Source organism: Tenrec ecaudatus, chromosome 17, assembly GCF_050624435.1.
Source record: "Tenrec ecaudatus isolate mTenEca1 chromosome 17, mTenEca1.hap1, whole genome shotgun sequence".
Taxonomy (NCBI): Eukaryota; Metazoa; Chordata; class Mammalia; order Afrosoricida; family Tenrecidae; genus Tenrec; species Tenrec ecaudatus.
The window spans coordinates 58,474,907-58,499,784 of NC_134546.1; the positions used below are offsets into that span (position 1 = coordinate 58,474,907).

The following is a 24,878-nucleotide window of genomic DNA, read 5'->3' on the forward strand; positions in this document are numbered from 1 at the left end:
CTCCAGTGAAGATTTACAATCTTGGAAACCCTGTATAGGATGGAACCAGCTCGATGTTCTTGGGTTTGGGCCTGCATTCGGCAGTGTTTAGTAAGGTACTACATACTAGAGTTATAGTAAGACACTAGAATTCATACAGGGCCTTGGTCTACTCGACTTCTGATTATGTACATACTTGTTTTTGTTTACAAAACAACCCTATCACCTTCAATGTACTCTTCATTACACTTAATTTGTTTGTCAAATCTGTGATTCCATTCGTGGAAACATTTTTCCAACTCATCTGTCTGGATGGCTGACAGCACCTCCCTTGTTTTTTTCTTCACCTCTTCTATATCTTCAAATCCCTGTCCTTTCATGTCCCTCTTCATCCGCAGAAACAAAACAAAGTTGCATGGAGTGAGGTCAGGTGAGTAAGGTGCATGGGGCAAGCAAAGCATGCTGTTTATTGCCAACAACTGGCACACTGAGCTGGCTGCGTGAACAGGTGCACTGTCGTGGTGGCAAAACCAGTCCACGCCACCACCTCCTGCCCAGGCTGCCACAAATCAGGCCTTGTTTGTTGCACCCTGTTATACAATCTTTTCGGAATCTTTAAATCAGTGGTTCTCAACCTTCATAATGCTGTGACCCCTTAATACAATTCCTCATGTTGTGATGGGAAATAAAATTATTTCAGTTTCTACTTCATAACTGTAATTTTGCTACTGTTATGAATCGAGCAACCCCTGTGAAAACCACTGCTCTAAGTAGAAAGCTTGATTAACAGTCAGACATCGTGGAACAAACTCCAAATGCACTCTCGCCCTCATATCAACAAAAACAAACAAATGAGCATTGTCTTGATCTTGGATTTCATTTGATGAGTTTTTTGGGGGGTGAGGTGACGATGGTGTCTTCCACTGGCTTGATTGAAGTTTGCTTTCAGGGTCCTAAGAATAGCACCACGCTTGTCACCACCTTGGGAAATACGTTTGGGTCCCTTCTGAGCTGTTCTTTCAGAGCACGGCATGTTTCCCCTCGATGTTCTTTTTGCTCGTCAGTCAGAACCTGAGGCACAAATTTCACAGTGACCCCTCTCATTCCTGAATTTTCCGTTAACATTCACAGAATCGAGCTCCAAGATAGTGCAGACAACTTCCCCATCTCTTCAATGGTCCGCCGCCGTCGTCAATCTCTGAGCACAAGTGCATGAATTTCATTGACATTTTTGTCCATTCAGGAAGGTGACAGATGTCCAGAATGAGGTTTGTCATCAACTGACATTTCACCTTTTTTGAAACGAGGAAACCACCTGTACACGTGAGTTTTCCCATAGCACTGTCCTTGAAAGCTCTGTTCAACATCACAACAGATTGAGGCATTTTTCCCGAACAGGAAACAAATTTCATAGCCAGACACTGTTCTCTCAAAGCAGCCATCACAAAAAAATGAGGTTTGAGAAAAACTACTTTTAAGAAAAACTTTACTGTGAACAGAGAGAACCTTCCCTGGTGATGCCACTAGGTGCAGTAACTCAGAGTAAGTTGCTGGATGCTCACCTGGCAGTGGGGGGCGGGAGGCAAGAATGCATACTATGAAAGCTTTGCCCAGCAGAACCATTTTTCCATTTTTGGGGGGGTACCCCCTCATATAACCCAACATGCATTTGCCAGCAAAAATAACGTGGTTTCCTTACATGGGTCCTGGTGGGGGCTGGAAAGGATGCTGCATCTTTTAAGACATTCAGATTCCCTCATTGTGGACAACTCGACCACATTCACTTTGAAAATTGCAGACAGAGGCATGTAAGTAGAGGGGCTGATTGCACATAAACTCACCACACAGAATTAAAAATATTAACCAGTATCTTACAAATTGTAATAGAGCAAAAAGAAAAAAAGTCTGATGGGTCAAAAGGAACACAAATGAGTACAAAGCAATCAGACACAGACAGAGCAACTGCCCCCGAAGCCCTGCAGACCGTGGGGTTCTAGAAGCATAGGGGCCGGTCACAGGGTACATGATGCTCACATTCCATCAAGCGGTCAGCTTGAAGGAGACCCATTTTCATAACTTTTGCCGTCAGGTGAGTGAAACGTACGCCTACATTGTTGCAGAGTAATGGCGACGATTGTTATTGTTGCGTGCTGTCCAGTCAACCCCGACTCACAGCCACCCTACAGGACAGAGTAGAACTGCCCCATCGGGTTTCCCAAGCCGCCATCTTTATGGCAGGAGAGCCCAGGTCTTTGGGCCTATAGGCTGCTGCCTGGTTCTAACCCCAGACTCTTCTGTTAGTAGCTGAGTACTTACCCCTGTGCCACCAGGGCCTGCTGACAATGACACCAAACCAAATCCACTGCCCTTGAGTACACAGCGGCCCCACAGAGGGTTTCCAAGGCCATACAGCTTTCTAGGAGCAGTGAGCAGCTTTCTCGAATGGAACGACTGGTGGGCTTAAACCACAGACCTTAGGGTTAGCAGCCCACAGCTTGTTTTTCGGCATCACCAGAGCACCCCTGACCATGACATTGGGAGGCACTGCCATCACGGGGATGCCAGCTCATAACCACCCTGTGGTGATTATATAATGTGTTGTCAATTTGAGACTTAGGAGTGAAGGGGTGGAGTCTGGCCTGTTAGGTGACAACTTGATGACCTCATTTGGAGGTGCTAAGGAGATAAATAGCTCGCTGGAGGCCAGACCCATGCTCGGTCCCTGTGAGACATTCTTGTTGACGAGCCACATGGAGACAGGCTGATGGTAGCCAGAGCCTCGGAGTTGGAGAAGCCATGTGGAGACCCATGCCAGCACTGAGATGGTTACAACGCCACTGGATCCACAAGACTTTCCACCCACTGGCCTGTGATTGTCCTGCATTCGGCATCATCGCATGTGTTTCGTGAGTCTGAAGAGGAATTTATAGATTGGTATCAGACATACGGGCTAATACTGGACTTGTGGACTTGTTCTGGACTGGGCTGGGGTGTTTTCTTACTGTACAATTACTCTTTGATGTAAAACTCTCTCTTGTGTACATATGAGTCTGCCTAGATTTGTTTCTCTAGTCTACCTGGACTAACACACACCCTATAGGACAAGGGAAAACTGTCCCCTTTCCGTTTCTGAGGCTGTTTGTCTTCATGGGAGTAGAAAGTCTTGTCTTTCTCCAGAGGAGAGGCTGGTGGTTTTGAACTGCAACCTTCCAGGTCTCAGTCCAAAGCATGACTGTTACAGCACCAGGCACCTGACCATGACAACAGGTGTCACTCCTTAAGGCATCGCTGTTACTAACTCATAAGTGTTGCCAAGAAACGAAAACCAAACCGCTTGCCATCAAGTCACCTGCTGCTCGTGGTTACTTGGGCGACAGAGCAGAGCTGCCCTAGAGGAACGTCTTCACTTTACAGAAACCGATAGCACACCGTTCTTCCACAGCACTTCTTTGTGGGTTTAAAGAACCAACCTTTAGATTCGGAGTTGAGTGAAAATTGCTTGCACTGCAAGGTTAGTAATGCTAATGCCATTTAATAGCAGAGAAGATGGAAAACATCTTATTTACAAGATAAAGCTCACAGCTAGATCGTGCAGTGCTCAGTACAAAACAAAACACCAAGCGCACTGCCATAGAACCGATTCTAACTCATGGCGACCCTAAAGGAAAGGGTGGAACTGTCCCCGGTGACTTTCTGAGACTGTAACTCTTATGGGAGAACAAGCCCTGTCTTCTCCCTTGGAGCGGAGGGTGGTTTCAAACTGCCGACCTTCCAGATTGCAGCCCAAAGCATAACCACTCCACCACCGTAGTCCCTGTTGTTCAGTACAGCAGGTAAACATTTCTGTGCCCGTATAGGAGGACTGGGCCGTGGTAAGGGAGAGGTAATTGTTTTTGGTCTTACCAAGAACTCCATTTACTGGCCCCTCTCCACTTCTGCATGTGTATCTGGCAGCCTAACAAAGAGTGAATGGGAACGAATCGACAAACGACACACTGCTCTGAAACCTGCTACAACACTGGATGAAGCTTGCAGACATTGTGCTACGTGCAACAAGCCCGACACCCAAGGGCACCCCGTGTGCAAGCGTGCTTCCAAAGGTCAGTCAGAAAATGCCGCCACTGGGGCTCCCAGTCCCACATGGACAGGTTTATCCCAACTAACACATGTTTAAACATGACTCCACGATCAGAGAGCGCTGCACACGAGTCCGCCCCATCACACATACCCTTATCTTCGTCAAACACAAGCCCTTCAAAGCAATGGCTTGCCAGGGGCTCTGCTGGGCAGGGTCAAACTCAAGGCCGAGTGGCAACCTCTGAAAATGAAGGGCCTCGTCGTTCTAACGATTCACAATGGGAAGTGGTGGTCGATTTTCGTGAAGGACCCAGGATAATCGCCGAGGGCGGGGGAGGTCAGGAGGGGGCAGTGTTTAAGAACATACAAAAGCGGACGGGTGACAGAACACCTAAGAAATCTGCTCCAAGGATTTTCCAGCCCTGGTCCTTCTGGGAGGCAGCAAGGGCTGCCAGATTACAATTCCATGGCCAGGCTTTACCCTATTCGCCCCGCAGCCCTGATCTTGCCCCTTCCCACTTCCTTTTGCTCCCAAGACCCAAAGAACTTTCCAGAGGAACAGCGTGTGTGCCCTCGAGGTGCCCCAACCCCTGTTTGACGAGGCGCCAATCAAAGGGCACAGGATGAATCCAGGAGGGTGAGAACATCGGTGTCAGAAGTGTGTAGACTGGTGCATATGGGGGCTGGAGGCACAGGGAATCCAGGGTGGAGGATACCTTCAGGACCAAGGGTGTGAGGGGCGATGCTGGGAGAGTGGAGGGTGAGTGGGTTGGAAATGGGGAACTGATTACAGGGATCCACATGTGACCTCCTCCCTGGGAGATGGACGGCAGAGAAGGGGGGAAGGGAGACTCCGGATAGGGCAAGATATGACAAAATAACTATGTATAAATTACCAAGGGCACATGAGGGAGGGGTGAGCGGGAAGGGAGGGGGAAAAAAAGAGGACCTGATGCAAAGGGCTTAAGTGGAGAGCAAATGCTATGAGAATGATTCGGGCAGGGAATGTGCGGATGTGCTTTATACAATTGATGTATGTATAAGTATGGATTGTGGTAAGAGTTGTATGAGCCCCTAATAAAATGTAAAAAAAGAAAAGAGAAAGAAAAAAAAAGAAAATGATTAGGGCAAAGAATGTACAGATGTGCTTTATATAATTGATGTATGTATATGTATGGATTGTGGTAAGAGTTGTATGAGCCCCTAATAAAATGTTTAAAAAAAGAAAAAGAAGTGTGTAGACTGGCCTGGGGGATATGCTGTGAAATGAGCGAGGTCTTCCCGTTTGGATATTTCTGTTTAGCACAGCTTTCTATGATATGTCTGTAGTGCTACCTTTTGACGCGCGCGTGTGTGTGCGTTTACCAAGTGTTTGGGTTAAAGAGAACGCGTATCATGAATCACTGGTGAAGTCTCCATTTACAGAGGAGAACAGGTGTGACAATGACACGCGGATACCCAGGAAATGCTGACAAATACGCTACGTGGGCCAGGCTGAAAGTAGCTGGCTTTGGAAGGAGACGAGTTAGATGCAGACACTGGTCACGGCCTCCGTGCTGCACGCTTTGCTGCAGCGGACACAGCCTCGGAGACCGAGCGGCCATGTGCCAAAGCAGACGGGAGCCCAGTGAACACTGAGCCAACGGGTGGTCCCACTTTAGGAACACCCCCTTGGTTTGGGTCCTCCATCTCTGCAGAGAGACACTGAGAGAACACTTGCTTTAGAGAACTCGCCTCAGAAACCGGGCCTCACAGTTTAGCCCGCTTACTGTCTCTGCTTCGGAAATAACTTTCAGCTACTGACGGTTCGGTTTGTATTTCTACTTCAAATGTTAACACGTTGTCGACGTGTCTTACCAGGACATGTGTTTGTCATACTTGGTTGTCATTTCCCCCGATTATTGGACTGGGAAGGCCCAAGCTTTATGGAAGCACCTGTAATTCTTGGGAAACTTGGTGAATCCCTTAAAGAGTCTCACCCCGTTCGCTAAAGAATCGAGGCCCATTTCAAAAGTGTGTGCATCCGCAAAGTTAATTGGCACCTCCGTGAGCACAGTTTGAAAGATCTCAATACTCTAAGTAGAAATACCTAAGCAGCAGCCAATGGGCTGCCTTTTCCCCTTCCCACACCCGTGGAAGACATCACTAATCGATTCCAGGCACACTCAGAGCTAGCACAGGCAAGGGAGACCTGCCTGCTACACCTACAGGACTAATTGTAACTCTGGCGGGAGCAGCCTCGGTGAAAGCAGTGTGTTCGGCAGGAATGGTGACTGACGTGACAACTTGGGGTGACAAGACGGCTGCGTTCAAACATCTCTCCCTGGAGTTTAGCTCCATCGGGCTGGGAAGGGCCAGCAGGTGGTCATCCCCGGGGAAAACGACAGAGACCCCATAAGAATGCACTGCGGCCGATTCGTAGCAATACAAGGTCAGCGGTAGAACAGCATGCATGTGCACGCCACGCTGTCCTCCTCGACTGGCCCACAGACACATTACAAGCTTTCACTTTAACCCTTTGTGTGCCGTTTCCTTGGCCTACCGGTTAGTCTCAACTGAGACATCTAAGAAAATGGAGGCTGACGGGGATGGCTGCTTGTAAGAGCTCTGGCCGGGGTGGGGGGAGCGGCAAAGACGTTGTAGATGGCAGCGAATTTCGGCAATAAGTAGGCCAAGGAGTAGGGTACACTGATCATTTAAATATAACTTGCCTATGCATTGGTCCCTTCCAAACTTAAACCCAGAAGCCTTAACTCTCAACTCTTGGTGCTGATTTCATACGAATTTCAGCTGATTTAATACGAAAATCAGCTCTCTTGGTGATTTCATACAAATTTCTCTATGTCCGTGGTAGGCGCCACCAAACATGTCCACGGCTCCTTCAAGACATGTACAGTCAGGTGACCTCTGCTCACAGGGTGACAGAACTGCGCTACAAGAGATTAAGGCCAAGTCCCAGGATTTCCTGGAAAAGTCTTAGTCGTCTTGATGTAAAAACACATTTGTTTGTTTTTAAAGGAAATGAATCAGGGCAGGGCTTGGTTGCAGAGAGTGAGAAATTCTTTTGCAGCCCCTGAGGCAACTCTGAGGCGAAGGACTGCTCTCAGCTCAGCAGTCTGTGCTTAAGTAATGCCTTCTTAATCTGTCCTTCTGTCTCCAAGATCCAGGAAGACCATCCAACCCCCTGGGTTTCAGCCTGCATGGTAGGGTAAGGACACCAGGTGGTACACAGGGTTAAGCGAACCCAGAGGCACTGGAAGGAAAGCCTGGTGGTCTGCCTCCATGAAATCACACCCTCGAAACCCAATGGGGCGGTGCTGCTGTCCGTGGAAGGTCAGCTCCAGTCAGCCTCGATTCAATGGCAACTGCTTTGTTGTTGCTGCTGCGGCTATCTATTGGTAGTTACACCTGACCTTGCTCATTCCAACAGGTGTGAACGACAACAACAGCAAAGAACTCACTGTCACCAAGTCAGCGCCGACTCCTGGTGACCACACAGGACAGGGCAGAACGGCCCCCTGTGAGTTTCTGAGAATGTAACGCTTTATGGGAATAGAGAGACCTGTCTTCTTCTCCAGGAGTGGCTGGTGGCTTCGAACTGCTGGCCTTATAACTGGCAGCCAAGGTGTAACTGTGATGCCACCAGGGCTCCTCAGCCAGCGTGAACAGAGGGAGGCAAGGACTCTAGAAGGCTGAGCTGCTTGGAAGAGAGAAATGATAGGACTGGGTCTCATTAATTAATATTTCTGTAACAGCCTTAAATTCTACCTGTGGGTGACAAATCCGTAGAAGAAAGCATATGTACTAATCTGCTTCTTAGATGTTGAAATGGATCTTGAGGTTTTGGGGGACTAATTACCTAGAATGATATTGGTTCAAGTGACGGGACAGGAATCCCTTGTATAAGGATCATGTCTACTTTCTAGAATAGCCTTGGTTTGGGTTTAGAAGACCCTTGGCCAGGAGCCATTTGCTCCTCAGACAGCCTTTCCTTTTGCAAATCGGCAATTTCCAGTTAAAACAACAAACCTAAAAATGAGTGTCCTGACTGCCCTGTCCCCACCTTCTCCTCACTCTTCAACAAGCAAGAGAAACCAAGTATGGAGATCATAGTGAGGCATGCCCTAGGTGTACTTCCGGCATTAGCATCCTCGTAGTGGGCAGGACCGCTAACCCAGTACCTTGCGTTCTAAACACTGTGGGGAAGGGTCCAGAACTCTTACTGATCCCTGGATTTCTCCTTGAGGTCACCTCCCTTAAATGTGTTACTGACACCTCAGAACCTCAACTTCGCTCCTGTACACCTGTGCACGTGTGCAGATGCACACGGGTCGATCTGAATTGCACCAGCCGGATGTTGAGAAATAGAGGGGCCTGACACGGTCCTATGTCCATTCACAAATAAGGAGCTCTACAGAGGAGCCCGGGGACCAAGTGTTTTCTAGTTGGGCTAAGATCCTCAAGGTCAGCAATTAGAAACCCCCAGCTGCTGCTTGAGAGAAGGATGAAGCTTCCTACTCCTGTAATGAGTCAAAAACTCAAGGGGAAACTCAAAGGGAGAGTTCCAGCCCGTCCTATCAGGTTTGGTTTGATTGGGTTGATAAGGAGCCCTTGTGGAATAGTGGGCTCCCCAGTGGGCGGCTAACTGCAAGGTCAAGCCCGCCTGCTGCTCCACGGGAGACAGAGGAGACCTTGTGTCACGGTAAAGATTCACAGCGTCAGAAATCCACAAGGGCCCTTATATTCTGTCCTAGAGGGTTGTCATGAGTCCATAGGGACACGGTGGCAGTGCATTTTGGTTTGGGTTTTTATATGTAGAAATCTTCAGGAACACAAGCACAGCAAACAAGACTGATACATGTACCCTATCCTTCACATTCCTTAAAGGGAGGGGAGCTCACTGCGATTGGACATGCGCTTCTGTTGTGGACCCCTGTTGGGGCCCCTTCTCCCTTTTTAGGACTGCACCTGGGTTTCCTGACAGGGAAGGGCCTCTCCTTGCTTGGGTGGGACCTTGTTGGGCTGTCAATCAAAGTGGCCCAGTCTCCCAGCCCCAGAGATAAGCACATTACCTAAACCCAGCGAATCAGACACTTGTTCCCAGGACTTTGATTCTTGGGTGGGGACACCTGTTGGAGCATAGCCGTGGTAGCAGCACCGGCCTAAAGACAATGTCAGTTCTGTCCACCTCGACCCCCACACCTCCCCCAATTTCTCTCCTTCGCCAAGTCTGGCTCTCACTTCCTGTTGATTTCTGAACTTCTGGGAGGGGGGGGGCTGCCAATAAAATCCTTCTGTCTTTAGGTGCACCAGGTGCACCAGAATTGGTTTGTGTTACCATCCCCTCGTGGTGCAACGGGTAAGAGCTTGGCTGCTAACCAAAAGATGGGTGGTTTGAACCCGCCAGCCACTCCATTGGGGGAAGATGTGGCAGCGTGCGGAACGCGTTAGGATGACAGCCTTGGGAACCCTGTAAGGCAGCGCTGCTGTGTCCCGTAGGGGCGGTGGGAGTTGGAATCAACTTGCCGGCACTGAACGTAACTGATAGAGATGAGATGGGCCACTTCTTTTCTCAGATTCTGGACCTCTCTGGGGACACCTAGCTCCGACAAAGTTCTATGATTCTAGACACGGTAACAGGCACATTACTTCATTCCGACTGAAATCTTGTTCCTTCATGGCAATAAATAAATAAAAAAGAATCCTTATGCAGCAAAACAAGCCCGTAACTACGGAAAGGAAGGAAACTAGCCAGCCTTGTTGACGTTCAACTATGGGGAAAAACTTATTTTAAAACCTCAATGCCACCTAGCCCATTCTGCCGACTGTCGGACCCATGCAAGGTTTCTGAAGCAATGAGCCTTTACAGGAGCGGAAAGCCTCAACTCTATCCTGAGGAGTGGCTGGTGGGTTCGAACCTCCAACTTGGTGGTTAGCAGTCCAATGCTTAACTAACAAATCTAGCTGTCCCTTTCAGGAATTAGAGAAAGAAAGAAACCAACAAACAGAGAGGAGGGAAAGAATCATTGGTCTTGTGAGGTAGACAATAGACAACCAAAATGCACATCTAACAAGCATAGCAATCGTGGAATATTAGCATCACTCCACAAGGTTCTGATTTGTCCTTTTCCAGCTAATCCTCCGGGAGCTCCCACCCCTCCCCCTGCCCGACACCCCACAGAAGACCTGTTCTAGGTCTTCGTACCAATGGGATCAGACAGATGTCCTCTTGTATCTGCTGTATGTTGCTCAGATGCTCCCAGGCTGTTCCATGGATCTGCACCGTGTTCTTTTCACGGTTGAGCAATATTCCATTGTCTGAAGGTCCCACACCTTTCTGCATTCCGTTCCCTGTTGATGGGTATCTGCTCTTTTCCCAGTTCAGGGCTCTGATGAATGAGGTGGCTGGAATCATTCTTACTCAAATCTTTCTTTTTTCTTTCTTGCATGGACGTATGCTTGTGTCCCTTCCTCTTGAATAGGGGATTTTTATTCAGCAGTGAAGCAGCAGCTTGCTACAATAATTGGGGAAAAAAGCAACTGCACACTTTCTCCAGGAGGGACAATAAAACACCTGTTTTATTTTCCCATCTCTTCTTCTCCAACAGCATAGGTCCAGAGATACCGTGCTGTGAACCCTTCACCCTCTCTTGACAACTTTCACTCCCTTTGCCTACGATGTCCTCATTTCTCTGCCACCTTCTCTCTGTTCCCCGCCTCAGCTGTGTGCCTTCTCCACGACACTCTGGATCAGGCTGTTGAGAGATCTGGCAGACTCCATGGGCAATCTCTTCCATGGTTTTGCACTCTTGCTACCAACAGTCCACTCGGCTCTTTATTCTCTCCTTTCTCCTTGACTTTGAAAGCATCCAGCAGCGCCGACTGCCTATCCTTTAGTGCACTCTCCTTGCTTCCATAGCCCATGATTAGCTAGACTTTGGGGTTTAAACATGGCTCTCTCAATACCTGGGCAACCCAAGGGAAGACATTTCATTGTTCTCTGCCCCTGTGTCCTCTCTAAAAAGAGGGTCACAGTAGCGGCAGTGTCAGGATTCAATGAGCTAGAACTTCAAACTGTCCCTGGTACTTAGTGGCGTGTTCAAACCCATTTCTTATTACGATGACCTGATCTGAGCACCCTTTCCGTTTGCACAGCCGTGTCACTGGGAACTTAGCAAACCAGGTGTACACGCTGGGGAACCACACAGTTGATCTCAACTCAGGCCGACTCCACAGGACAGAGAGGAACTGTGGACTCAAGTTTCCTCAGCTGTAATCTTCAGGAAAGAAGATCACCAGGCCTTTTTCTGGAAGACCATGGGGTGGGTTTGAACCCCGAGTCTTCTGATTTGCAGCCAAGGACCCTTGATACCACTGGGACTCCTTTTAGAAACCAAAACAAGCTTATTCAAGTGTGAGAGGATAGAAGAGCTTATGATGCCTTGTTGCCCTCCCACTTCCTCAGACCATCTTCTCTCAGTCTCCTTCATGGTCGGTCCTCACTCCCCGGCAGCTACAAAGCTCATTTCTTGGTCCTCTATCCATCTGATTCTACACTTTTCTGAAGGTCGTCTCTGCCTTTGTGGCTTCAGTGATCACAAATACAGGTCTACAACCCCAAATGCTCCCTACATTTCAGAAACTCACATCCCCAATAGACCGCTGGCCATCTTGATAGCCAAAGGTTCCACCATTCATTCGCACTCAGCATGTGGAAACCAAGCGTATGGTTCTGCTTTCTCAAACAGGTGTCTCCTGGGCTTTGCTTTGTCTGTAATGACACACTCCTCCCCACAGCAACCTTGGCCTGGCCTCACCAGGTAACAAGGTCCCTGGACCTGGAGTCAGCAAAATAGTTGGAATTCTAGACATGGGTAAGAGGGTGTCCAGGACGGAGCTTATGTCCGGCATTTCAATCACATCACCAATGAAGCAGAAATGACTTCCCATTCCCCATCAACCTGCACTGGCCATTATGACAGGTTTAGAATAACTGTACACTGTTCACAACCACCAGCCACTCCATGGGGGCAAGATTCAGCTAGCTGTCTGCTTCTGTAAGGATTTAGTCTCAGAACCCCTGTGCAGGGACACTGTGAGTCAGCATCAATGCCAGGCCAGTGAAGGGTGCAGAAGAGGCCAGAAGGAGACATGAGAGTCCCATGGGTCCATGAGTAAAGTGAGGGTGGCCTTCCTGGTCCAGGGGTAGGATTCTCCCCTTCCAGGCAGGAGACCCAGGTCTGCTTTCTGGGCAATGGACCTCATGTGTGTGCCGTCACCACCAGTCTGACAGTGGGACCGTGTGTGTTACAGTGGCACTGATCAGGTCCCCGTGGAGCTAACTGACTGGGAAGACCCAGGACTGGTGACGATTGACTTCTGAAAACCAGCCACTAAAAACCTGATCGATCCCCACAGTCCAATGCACAGCCGATCGTGGGGATGGCGCAGGACGGGATAGCCTTGTGTTCCATTGTGCATGTCATCGTGATGTTCGGAATGACTTGACAGCAGTCAACAGCAATGAGTGAGGCCACGGCCTGAAGCCATGGGAATGCAGATGGGGGGCAGGGGGGGCAGCAGCACTCTCTCCGAAGCCTTCCACCACAAGGCCTCACAGATTGGAGGATACTGCTTGTGGCTATAATGGACGAGCCCTGCTGCATGGCCAAACAGGTGTCTGTGCCAAGGTTAGGCTAGCAGAAGAATCAACAGTGCACCTGTGCAACAGAGTGCCAACATTCCATCTCAGCCTTCCCATCCCCTGCCTGCCTCCCCCGCAAAAAAATCCAAGCTTTCATCAAGGGGGATACATTGATCCCAGTGGCTCAGGGCCTGTGACTAGTAGGGGCTGCGTGGCACCTTTCATATTCCCTGGAATCAAATGGACAATTTCTTACAAGTAGTACAAGAAAAGTCCCCTGCAGTTACAAGGACAGCATCCCAGGGAATTCCCTCTGAGGTCCTGCCTTTGGTAATCATTAGGGCTGATCAGATATTCCATCTTGCTTCCTTCTGAGGCCAGCCTGGGGTCGCAGCTCTTTGTTCTCCTTGGAAGAAAAGTGTGATGCGTGACTTGTGTTGGCCAATGAGGTGTGAGGGGCAGATGCCCTGGGGATTACTGGTGACAGGAACGTTAAGAAGCAGCACATGATTTGATGCCTCGGTGGAGGCATGCGTTGGGATGGCATGTCTATCAGCCTGAGCCACCAGCTGGGCAGAATATAAATGGCTGTGGTGTCCGGGCATTAGAACGGGGGTTACTTGTTACTTCGGTATAAGCCAGTCACTTTTGACGATGGCTCTGTTCCTGTCTCCAGTTGGCAATGTCCAATTTCTGATTCAGCCTAACCCTTCGAGTCCCCCTTTAGGTGCCACTGCCGAGTCGGTAATGACCGAGCTAGCTAGGCCCCGGCGCGGTGGGGGCTTGGGCAGCAGGTGCCATTTCCCCTGGTGCCAGCACCTAAGCAAGAGTCTTCCGCTTCAGCTGGGCCATTCACTTTTGCACCGGCTGCCATGAAGTTGCTCACACCTCCCGGAGCTCTCACGTGTATCAGAGCAGAGCTCGGCTCCCTGGGCTTCTCAATGGCTGAGGTCTCAGGTCTTCTTCCCAATTGCCTCCAGGTGAACTCAACCGTCCCCCCTCTGGTTAGTAGTTGAACACGTTAATGAGAACATACTACCCAGCGACTCCGTCCTAGCGTGAGCGACCCGATCATTCATGGCCCGGATTCATCCAGCTGTGGTAGTGGCCCAGATGGCAGTAACAGGCCTTAGCCATCACGGTCCTGGATAAACAGGGATACACGGCCACCCTGTTTGTTTCTCGCTGCATTTTACAATAACGAGGCTGGGCCAGGAGGAAAATACCCAGAGGCATTATTCAAAGCTAGGTCACCCAATCCAGGAAATGCGAGTTGAGGCCTAAGAAGAACCATCTGGCCAATGAAGGTGTTTGTCAGAGAGCGTATCTGCTTTTACTATTCTATGTGGCATGGACTGGGGAGTGCAGCTGTCTCCCTAAGTGGGCACATGCGAATGGCCAGAAAACTCCAAACAAAGCCAAGAGGCCCATGCAAGCTCCAGCCGTGAAGGATGAACACCCATAGCAACGGTCGCAGGGTCCGCCTCCTGCTGGGTCAATCTGGGAGTCATTTAGGAAGAAGGAGGTCACAATCGAGAAAACACCATTAGCAGGGGTGGGCTTTGGGTGGGGTGGGGGTGGGGTGAGGGTGGGGGCTGGACGACATATTTAAACAAAGCCCATGTAGAGGCAACCCCAGTGACCTGGCTCCTCCTCTCCTTCTAGGCATGTGCGACATGTGAATGTCAGTGAAAACATTTCAAAGAATGCTGTGCTTTCTACATAAAGGAATACATTATCAAAGAGCATTTGGTTTATCTAATCTGCTGCTGCTATGCAATTTCCTTTACTTTGGAAAACTCCAGGATTTTAATTAGCTCATTAAAAATCTCAGTGCCTAATGATCAAGAAGCATGCAGATACGAATTTTTTTGTAGCAGAATCTGCTATCAGTCTATTCCAGCTTCCTGACCTCCACCCTGACCTCTTCCTCATGTGATATGGGTTCCCCACCAAGGGCTTTGCCACGTGATCTGAGCAAGCTCCAGGTACCCCATTCCCCATCTGTCCGAGGAGGCATATGAACCAGACAGGACCTCTGTGGTGCTCTGTTGAGATCGACACAGGCAATAGGTGAAAGAGAATCTCCCCCACCAGGATTGAGAGCCACATAAACTTCCAGCCTGCCTGAAAACAAGGCAAGCAGAACCACGACATGGAGAAACGCAGAGAAAGGCAGGGCCCTAACGTTGCTTGGAATGCAGCCATTTCTGAAGGTAATTCAACTTCTTGGACTTCCCAGCAATAGGACCAAAACTACATCTTGTTAAAATGCATTCAAGGTGAATTTCTGTCATTTACAACCAAGAATCTTATTGTAACTAATATGGCCACCAACGAAGATAGCAGTATAATGTGAATTCAAATATCAAACTCCAAACCAAACCCCCTGCCATTTAGCAATTCAGGCCTGCAGTGACCCCATAGGGCAAAGGAAAACTGCCCCATTGGATTTCTGAAGATGCAAATCGATATGGGAACCGAAAGTCTCACCCTGTCCCTCCAAGCGGCTAGTGGACTCGAACTACTGACCTTGCAATGAACAGCCCAATGCATACGCCTCTTTGTTACCAGGGCTCCCGAGTTTCCCAAAATTGGGGGAGACACGAAAGGGTGAGGTACATATAAAGAAGACTGGCTATGCTCCACCGATCATCTTTCCTGCTTAGCCAGGCGAGTTCTTCACAATTGTGGGCTCCTGGGACCCCTTGGAGAGGAGAATTAAAAGTGGGATTTTCCTCCCCGGAGATAAACACACAGACAAAACCTTCTCATTTCAGAGCAGACAGCGAACACTTCTCCACAAACCCCCACGAGCCCCGCAAAGCTTCTACTTTCCACAGTGTGGCTTCCCCTGACATTGACTCAGGAATGAAATCAGCACAAGACAGTCCCTTCAGAGCCTGCCCCAAACGACAGCGCCCTCCACTCTGGGTTGTGCCCCAAGGCAGCTCTCTCAACCATGGTCCTGGGTTGGGGGAACTCCCTGGTCCAGCTGGCCAGGCAGAGTTCTTCTGCTGGGTGCTGAAGACAGCTGGACGCTTCACTTTCCCGCCAACGCAGCTGCGACAGAATGCCCCTGAGACATCTGGCTTGGCCTGTCAACCCTCCAGGGGCCCCTGCTCTGTGATGGAACGAGCGAACACTTCTCAGTCACGAAGCCATGTGACCATCGGGGCTGCTACAGAGACAAGTGACTCCAGCCCCCAGAGCAGGCCCGACAAACTCTGACATCTTCTGTCCTTTCAGAACAGCAGAGACCGAGGTTCCCTCCTACGCTTGCTCCCGAGGGCCACGCCTGCCTAGAATCTTCATCTTCGGAACCAGCCTGTCAGGTTCCCGACACTTGAGAGCCATGCGGCCTGCACAGCCTCGTCATGCCAGAGGGAAACTCCACCCCTACTCACTGAGCAGGACCTTACTTTGAAAGCTCTTGCTCCACCTGGTCCTCAAGCTCAGCTGGTCCCGTTCAGCCCAGCCATGTCAGAGGTTGCTCATTTCTCTCGATGCTTCAGCCACCTGACGCCATGCCGGGGACGGGCCAGGTGAACACCGTAGCTCTGTTACCTTTAGGATGGACCGACCCCCTTCCCTGTGACCATGCTTGCTTCTCAGGAGCACATCAATTGCTCCTGCACCAACCGGAAGCAACGGGGTTAGAGAAGAGACTAAGCATTGCTCTGGACAGAGAGCCGAGTTGAGTCTTACCTTCCGCGAATGGTTCCCACTCATAAAAGCGTCCCATGAACGGCTTGGTGTTATAGGATGCACACTGCACCTCTCGGATACTTCGGCTGCTTTCTGGACAAGCCTAATAAAAATGGAACATGCCATTAGCAACCCAGAGCATTCTGTGACCCCAGAAAACCTCTCCGACTTTCGATACCAGTGCTCCGGTGGTGCCCATGGTTAATTCACACAGCTAGCTCAGCAAATAATTTATGGTCCAAGCCCACCCTGAGGCAGCTCAGAACCAAGGCCTGGCTCCCTAGGACCCTCGCGTCAAGCCACTGAGCTACCCTGCCGAGGGCGTTCTACTCTGACACGCCCGAGGCTGCCGGGAGTCAGGGTTAACTTGACAGTAATGGGTTTGTTTGATGATATTTCGGTTTTCATTCTCTACCTGAACCAAGGGTTCTAAAACTCGTCCAATCATATATCTGTCTGATTTCTGTTCATGCCATGCCCTTTCTTCGGAATAACACTCATGGGAAAGACATGCCAATTTTTAGCAGGTGCCAGGCAGTTTGAAACATTCTGCGCATATAATTTATTTAACCCCCAGGAGAAATGATGAGGTAAATATTAGTCTTGATCGTTTTCAGATGAGGAAACGGAGGCATGGAAGAGCCACACAAGTGCTCAGTACAGAACCAGAGGAAGGCACGTGTGGGCAGGCCTTACACACAGCTAACCTGTGGTGCCCCTCTTCTGCCTACAGATGCATTTGAATGGGGCATGTGAATTGTGTGTTTGTGGGTGTGCATGTGTGTGTGTCTTGGCTATCTTTTCCAATGCCACTAGACTCGTGATGAAATGTAAAAGGGGCACTTGCTACATTAGCAGACTAAGATGAACTGGGTTACACATTGTTTAGTGGACGTGGGGCACTAATACATTTTCTGTATCCTACAGTTTTCATAAAAAGAATAACTTGCATATTCTACACCAGGAAAATGAGCATCGTTGTTTCAGCAACTGGGGTAAAATGATGTTGATATCCCACCTTGATCTGTCTGTTACTCCCATCGCCATGGGTGCCTTGTAACCGATGCTATAATTACAAACGAACAAAGGAGCAAGATGGAGTGGGGCATCCTGCCCTACAAACCCGCTCGATCGACAAATTTAAAAATGAAACTTGCTGGATACATAAATGAAAGCTTTGGTCTTGGATAAATATCACTCCTTCCAGCATTACTGTATGTCTTCCCTATCTGAGCATTAGACTAAATTATCACCCCTGTCGGCATTGTAGTAAATGGTTGCTAGACTGCATCTGTGTGGACATGCAACATGTTTTCAACCGGAAGTCACATACATTACTATTAACACCACACTCAGGACAGAGCTCCGCACACAAATGCTATGCAGCACAGCTAAAAAGTAACTTGACTGAATTCATTGCCATGGTCGGCTGATCCAAGATCCCTCACACCGGCCCCAGGCTGCTTACCAGGACATGCACCAGAGCCCGCCCTTCGGTTTGTCCCAAGGCCAAGAGCACTGCTGGCTCTCTGAGCCAGAGCTGCTGGGTCCGCTGCATGGGTATACAAGGTGGTTCTCAAGATGGACCAGTGGCCTGGCATCGATTAATCTAGAACCACCTTGCCTCGCAGCTGTTCTTGTTGGACCCACTTACAGGCCGCGTGAATGCAGCAAGCGTTAGACATGACAGCCCTTCCCCAGCTTATTAGAAAGAAACAAGGTCTTCCCACAAGATTTACAAAGAGAAGGCGTTTCAGTTATACAGTAGGGAAAGATGTCAACACGGGTGCTGAGGTGGTAGGAGCCTTGTAGCTTAAACTTTACACGTGGGCACCTATGTGCCGTACCTGGTTGTCGGCTGGCACATTCTCCTGCACTGGACTTGATACCAGTTTCATTTAGTGCTTTGTCAGTTCGTGTGCACTATGAGGCTCCTCTGCTTGCCCTCTCTGGGTCTGTATTTGAATAACTGGCGCCTCTCTATTTTGATGCCCTAACTCCGGGCAGCCTTGCCTAGTGGAGTCTCAAAAGTTAGCACCATCTAGGCAGAAACCTGAGTCATTGGCGGCACCTGGCCATCTCTCTGGGTCTTCCCATCCTTCCAGAATCCACCATCTAAAGGAGGAGTTCCCAACAACTACTGTGCACCCCCCAAAAAATATCACTCAGGGATCTTGTTGGAAATATTCCAGGATCCCACTTCCAAAGATCACTATTCAGTAGATCTGGGATGAGAGCCAGGAATCTGCAGTTTGTCAAATGGTGCAGGTACTTCTGATTCTAAATATCCGCGCCCCCGCCCCCTCTGATTTCTTTCTTTCTTATTGATAAGGCGTAATCGTGAGCAAAGCCTGAAGTAGAACAGGAAGATCAGACTCTAATTCAAAATGACCAAAGCACTTTCCAGCTTTCTTCCATTAGGCTACAATTGGTTGCAAAGTATGTGCGTGTGTGTGCATGTGTGCGTGTGTGTGCATGCGCGTGTGCATGCGCGCATGTGTGCATGCGTGTGCATGCGTGTGTGCGTGTGCATGCGCGTGTGCGTGCGTGTGTGTGCATGCGTGTGCATGTGCATGCATGTGTGCATGCGTGTGCGTGTGCATGCATGTGTGTGTGTGTGTGAATAAGCAGAAGAGGAGACCCGTCTCCTTAAAACCTGAAGGCACCCTGTGAAACCACGACTCCGACAGCCCACGGTCCTCAGGGGTTGTAAAGAAATCTGCTGTCAGGTGTGTCAGAAACATGCAGTCTCCTGGAGGCTGAGGGAACGGAGGCAGCAATGAAACCAGGTGGAAGGGAAAACAACATCTGCTGGATAAAGGAGAGTCGGGGGAAGCTGCTGGTATGAACACCCAGGGCGGACACAACCCCGCCCCGGTTCCAGCCAAATCTTACGCAGCCAAGAGTCGCATGGAGCAGAACATGATGGAAACCAGTGGGAGGAAATTTGCTGGTGGGTCGACAGGGTGGGCTGAGCTCTGACAATCAGTGAGAAGCTGACAGACCAGGAAGGCCACCTGCAAGGGCTCTGGAAGCTAAGCTGCTGGCGGCTCCAAAGCCAGAATCACAGAGGCTTCCAGAACCATCAGCTGACTTCATGAAGGACTCCAGGATACCGTGCTATTTTACAACCCTCTGGCTAGGAGTCAGAATCTACTCAATGGCAATGGATTTGGCTTGGGAGGGGATGAGGGGGGCTGAGGGGGAGCTTGGGCCAAAGTTCAATTTAGATGTGATTGGTTAGATGAAATGGGAGAAGGTCTCATGCTGGGAGTAGTTGCCAGGCCTGACTTTGCTTAAAAAAAAAATACAGATTCTCGGGCCTCACTCCTGCGGGAGCGTGGAGCTGAGTGCTTAAGCTGGTCCCCGGGCGACTCTGATGCAGCTGGCCGGACCTCAGTCTGCACAGCGGCCTCTAGGGTTGCACGTGAGCATCAGCTCATTCCAAACTACTTAACGAGAATCACCGGATATTTGAGAAGGAAATCCAACTCAACCCTATGGTTTTACAGATGAGGAGACTAAGAGCCAACGAAAGGGCACACATAGCCAGTAGTCTCATGTAGAGTCAGAATTGAGAGCCCTGACCATTCAACCCCTCTGTATCATTCCACCTGCCCCATAATCAGAAACTAGAGAGATCACTGCTGGGCTTCATGATTCTGTCCTCAAAGCAGACCACAACAAGTGGACTGAATGTCCTGTTTCTCTAATAACCCTACACCTAGGAAGTACAACGAGAATCAGTGGCTGTTGTCTTGCCTTCCATATAGAAGGCATGGGATCAAGTCTAAGTCAATGGACCTCAGAGCTACCGCTCACTGGTCAGTGGCGGCTAGGATGTTCCCAGGATGCTAAGCTGCCAGACTAAGCCAGGGAAAGGAGTTGAAACGCATCATCTACTTCTGAAAGCCAGTCAGTGCAAACACCATGGATCACCATGGTTCTGTCCCCAACTGATCACGAGGAGGCATGGCACAGGACCAGACAATGTTTCATTCTACTGTACACCAGACTGTTATGGTCTTATGGCGTTCTTGATCGTTTTTAAAAAAATACTTTATTGTGTTCGGGGTAAAAGTCTACAGAGCAATGGAGGTCCCCATTCAGCAGTTTTTATACAGATTGTTCAGGGCCCTGGGTTTACATTCCTTACAATGTGTGAACACTCGTTACTTTTTCCCTAGTTGTACCATTTGCATGATCTAGCTGCCACCTCCCCAACCACCATCACCCTGCTTCTGACCTTTGTTTTAAAGTAACTGTTGACTCGTTTCATGCAGATAATTATTTAAAGTAGCACAATACTAATAGATGGTAGTCTTCATTTTGTGGGGAAATCTGTTATTTAGTTATACTATGACCTCAGTGGCTACTTTGGGCTCAAGGCTTCAAGATTATGGCAGGGAAATCGTTTCAGGGAGTTTGCCAGCCTCAACTGGTCCAGAAGTCTGTTTGTTTGTCTCTTTGTTCGTCTGATTTCCCCACCCCGACCCCACACAAACTTCTTTCAGTGTCAGCTCTTGTGGGACTTCTCAAAAACCAATAGTGATAGCCAGGTACCATCTAGTACTGGTCTCAGGCTCGGGTGTGTTTTATTTATTTACACTGTCATTTGAGTGCCAATTTATAAGATAAATTTGCTTTCCACTGAACAATTCATAGACAGTTCATTTCCTGGCATTGATGGCAATGCCCACGGTGTGACAGCATTCTTCCCTAGGTTGACCCTTTCCTCCCTCCTTTCCTCACCATTCCCATCTTCCGAGCTCTATCCCTGGGTGAACGCTCGAGAGCTGGCCTGGTGCAATGTTCGAAGGGGTGCATATTTCCCCGGTGTGGCTGTTCCCCCATGCTGTTCCCCTCATGAGCCTGCCTATTCTTTGGCTGACAGTTGAGCGACAAGGGTGCGGTCAGTTCCAGTGCTGAGAGTGACTAAAGGGACAGTTCCCATCAAACCAGTACGCTTGGTCATTCTTATACGTTTGAGCTTTGTTCCATGTTTCAATCCCACTTTATCCGGGTCCCTCTACTGAGATACCACCCACAGCAGTCAGCAGTGGGAACCAGGCCCTGGATAGCGCTTCTGATCTCAGAGAGGTGGAGGCTGTTGAGGTTTGAATGGTCCATTCATACTTTGGACCAAAGCTTCCATGTGTCCTTGAGCATCCTCACAGTGGTAGTTATATAATTTCATGTGAACTTGAAGATATATACAAGGGCAAGGGTGGAGTTGAGCCTGTCAATCATGTCACAGTCTAAGGGGGACTCCTTGTGGGTATGGCCTTCTCATAAGGAGGGTCCTGAAACCTTTCCCTCCCCACCCCCATTGACACACACTCTGCCTTGACCTTCCTGCTGACGAGCCACTCTAGGACCTGCCAGAGCCCTGCGATGTGTCTACTGCCATTGGATGCACGTGACTTTGCACCCACCAGCCTGTGATCTCCCTGCATTCTGCATCATTACATGTGGCTGTGCGAGTCTGAAGAGGGACTTGTGAACTAGTATCGGACTTATGGACTTTATCTGGACTGAGCTGGGATGTTTTCTCGATATATATAATTACTACTTGATAGAAAGTTCTTTCTTACACAATATGAGGGCCTGGATTTTTTCTCTAGTCAACTCGACTTAACATACTCACTCTTCTTCCCTCCAGGAGGGTAGAGACCAATCGTAGCACCTTAATTCATCATTTGTAAGTTTTTAAGACCCTGGTCACTATTCACCAAAGTAGAACATTGTCTTTGAGGCTATACTATGCCCACTGACCTGGCTGCCCTCTGGATATGTCTTCATACCTCAGACACACCTGGCGCTCTCACTTAAATGCACATGCATCTTCTAATCAATCTAGACACTCATGGTGGGGCATTCAGAGCACCCTGTCCCTCAGTCACCTACAAGTTCTTTGAAATTGACAATGGTCCACTTCCCTTCTGTGGCAGGTGCCTTAACGTGGTATCAGACCTACAGTTAGGATTCAGGTGCCGAGAAAGCAAATTCATCTACAATTTCCAGGAGGCAGCTGAGCCTAGGTTGACTGTGGTACATGCGGATTACCACAAGAGGTAACAAGGTGTCCTGGTAGGAATCACAGGCTGCCAGGCCAGCTGCCGGTTGGAGGTAAGTGTACCACTTCCTGGGGTGGTGAGGACCTGGTCAGAGCAACGGGAGGCTCAGCACACCTGGACGTGGTAGAGGCTTATTAAGAGCCATGTGTGGCTCACGTGAAGAGAGCGCCGGCGGGGGTGATGCTGCTGCTGATTGGGTTAAGCAACCTCAGGAGTTGAAATGCCAGAAATTCTACCGTGCGACTCAGGTAGGTTAGCACATGTCATCTTCCCAATGACCCAAAAGGTAAGCAGATGAAGAAACTGAGGCCCAGAAAGGCAAAGTGACTTGTTCAAGACCACAGGGGCAACACTTTTGGTCCCCAAACCCAAGCTAGTTGCCACTGTGCTGTGGTGTCCTGAAGTTCATTGGTGCTGGACTCTCAGATGGGCAGGACCCTCACTCCTTCCTGCCTAATGTCAGGAGAGATCCTAGAGGTCAAGGTCAGATTTGCCCTCTCCCCCCAACAAACAGCAACCACAAAACTCCCCAAACTCACTGCCATCAAGTCAATGCCAACTTGTGACCCGACAGAACAGGTTAGAGCTGCCCCTGAATTTCTGAGACTGTAACTGTTAATGGAGTAGAAAGCCCCGTCTTTCTCCCAAGGAGTGGCTGGTGGTTTCAAACTGCTGACTTGCCGTTAACATCCCAACACGTAACCACTACACCACCAGGACTGGAACTGGATAAAGGACCCAGCTGAAAGGGGTTGGAAGCAGTGGTGTGAAGCTGAAAGTCAATCAGAGTCTAGGAAATTCTTTTTCATGTCTCTTGTGATATTTTAAATGGGTTATTTCCTGATGCTCCAGATGAGTTGGCCCTCACCTTGCCTCTACGGTTTGGCTTTGGGGTCGTTTTTCTGCAGACTCTTTCTGTGGACACAGATTCTTGGTTTTGTCAGCTCGGAAAAGCGGAGACGTGGGAAAAAACCATGTAGACAGAGATCACACTCATTCAGAATGGAGTCACCAAGGCCGTAGCTTTATAGCTAAATAGCACCCCTAGGAGACAACTCTCTGCAAATGACTACTTTCCACCCAAAGGAGAGGGGGATGTTTCCAAGAGACTCTTTTGGGAAGAGGGATAAAGATTCCTTTGAACGGAATGTGTCAAATTCCTATAAAGCCATATGGGCTGTATCCAAGGTCCCATTGAGACAATTGCTTGGAGATACTGGGAGTCATCAGGAGGATTTTGGAAACAGGCTATGTTTCTGTGTGACTCTGGTTTACCTGAGGTGACAATTCACTTCAGGGCTCAATGGATCACAGGAGGAGGAGGAACATGACCATAGAGGAAGGGAATATGACCTTGAAGTCGGTCTGGGTCAGGCACGCATTCTTAGCCTCGCCGTGGCTCTGGATTCAATCAAAAGACTAGCTGCCATAACAACATGCAACACACTTAACATCACCACAGTGAAGATATCTGAAAATAGAAATCCAGGGAATGCCCCTGCACTGCCACGAGAAAGTCACTGTGTGACCTTGGGAAAGGCATTTGCTTTCTGTAAACCTCAGTCACCACAGCAATGGCAACTCCTACCCCACCTCTGAGATTTCCATGAGGACCCAATTAGAAATACCTTAAGGTTCCTAGCTTGTAGCAGTGTCAGTAAATGTTGGTCTAAACTGGAAGCGAAGTAGACACACACAACGAACTCAGCAGTTCTAGAAGCTGTAAGCACCTGAAACATAGGCGCTCAGAGCAAACATCCTCTTTCTTCCTCTTGCCATGGGCCATTGGCTTGGTTTTCTAGTTGTAGAGCAATGTAACTCCAGGTCAAAGGTTCTTATCGGTTATTCAAACCATTTTTTAAAATGTGTTTTATGTCTCCTAAACTCTGGACCTCCATCTATCTTCAATCTGCCCCATGTGGTAGCCTGCATGTTCCTGTGAGGCGGGAGGCTCTGCCACGGTATTTCCAGTACCAGTAGGGCGACCCGTGGTGGACGAGTCCTAGTGGAGGCCCAGAGTAAGACACCTGAGGAAGAGAGTCCTGTCAATCTCCTTCTGAAGTTGTGTCAAATGAAAGCCTTACAGAACACAGTGGAACACGAGCCCTCTCAGTTGCAAACTGATGAAGATGACACAGGATGGGTGATGTGTCATTGTGACTGACACGAGATTACCATCACCACCAACAAGTGAGAACTAGCAACCTCCTGCCACTCCCATCCCATCTCCAGAGAGAGACATGGAATCGTTTGATGCAAAAGGATTGAGCCAAAACTTGTCGCGTTTTAAACCATGACGTTTTCTTAATCCTCAGACACGTCTTTTCTTTTCCCATCTGTGTTAGACAGGGTTCTCTAGAGAGATAAAACCAGATTGCTAATGATTTTATACA

General features: G+C 49.1%; 1 protein-coding gene across 1 annotated transcript in view; it reads right to left on the minus strand.

Annotated features, from left to right (window-relative positions):
• Positions 1-24,878, minus strand: part of THSD4 (thrombospondin type 1 domain containing 4) — a 726,614-nt gene that overhangs the window by 527,054 nt on the left and 174,682 nt on the right. Inside the window, exon 6 of the mRNA XM_075535168.1 lies at positions 16,409-16,511. Coding sequence (XP_075391283.1) covers positions 16,409-16,511 — 103 coding nt within the window. The remainder of the gene's footprint in view (positions 1-16,408; positions 16,512-24,878) is intronic.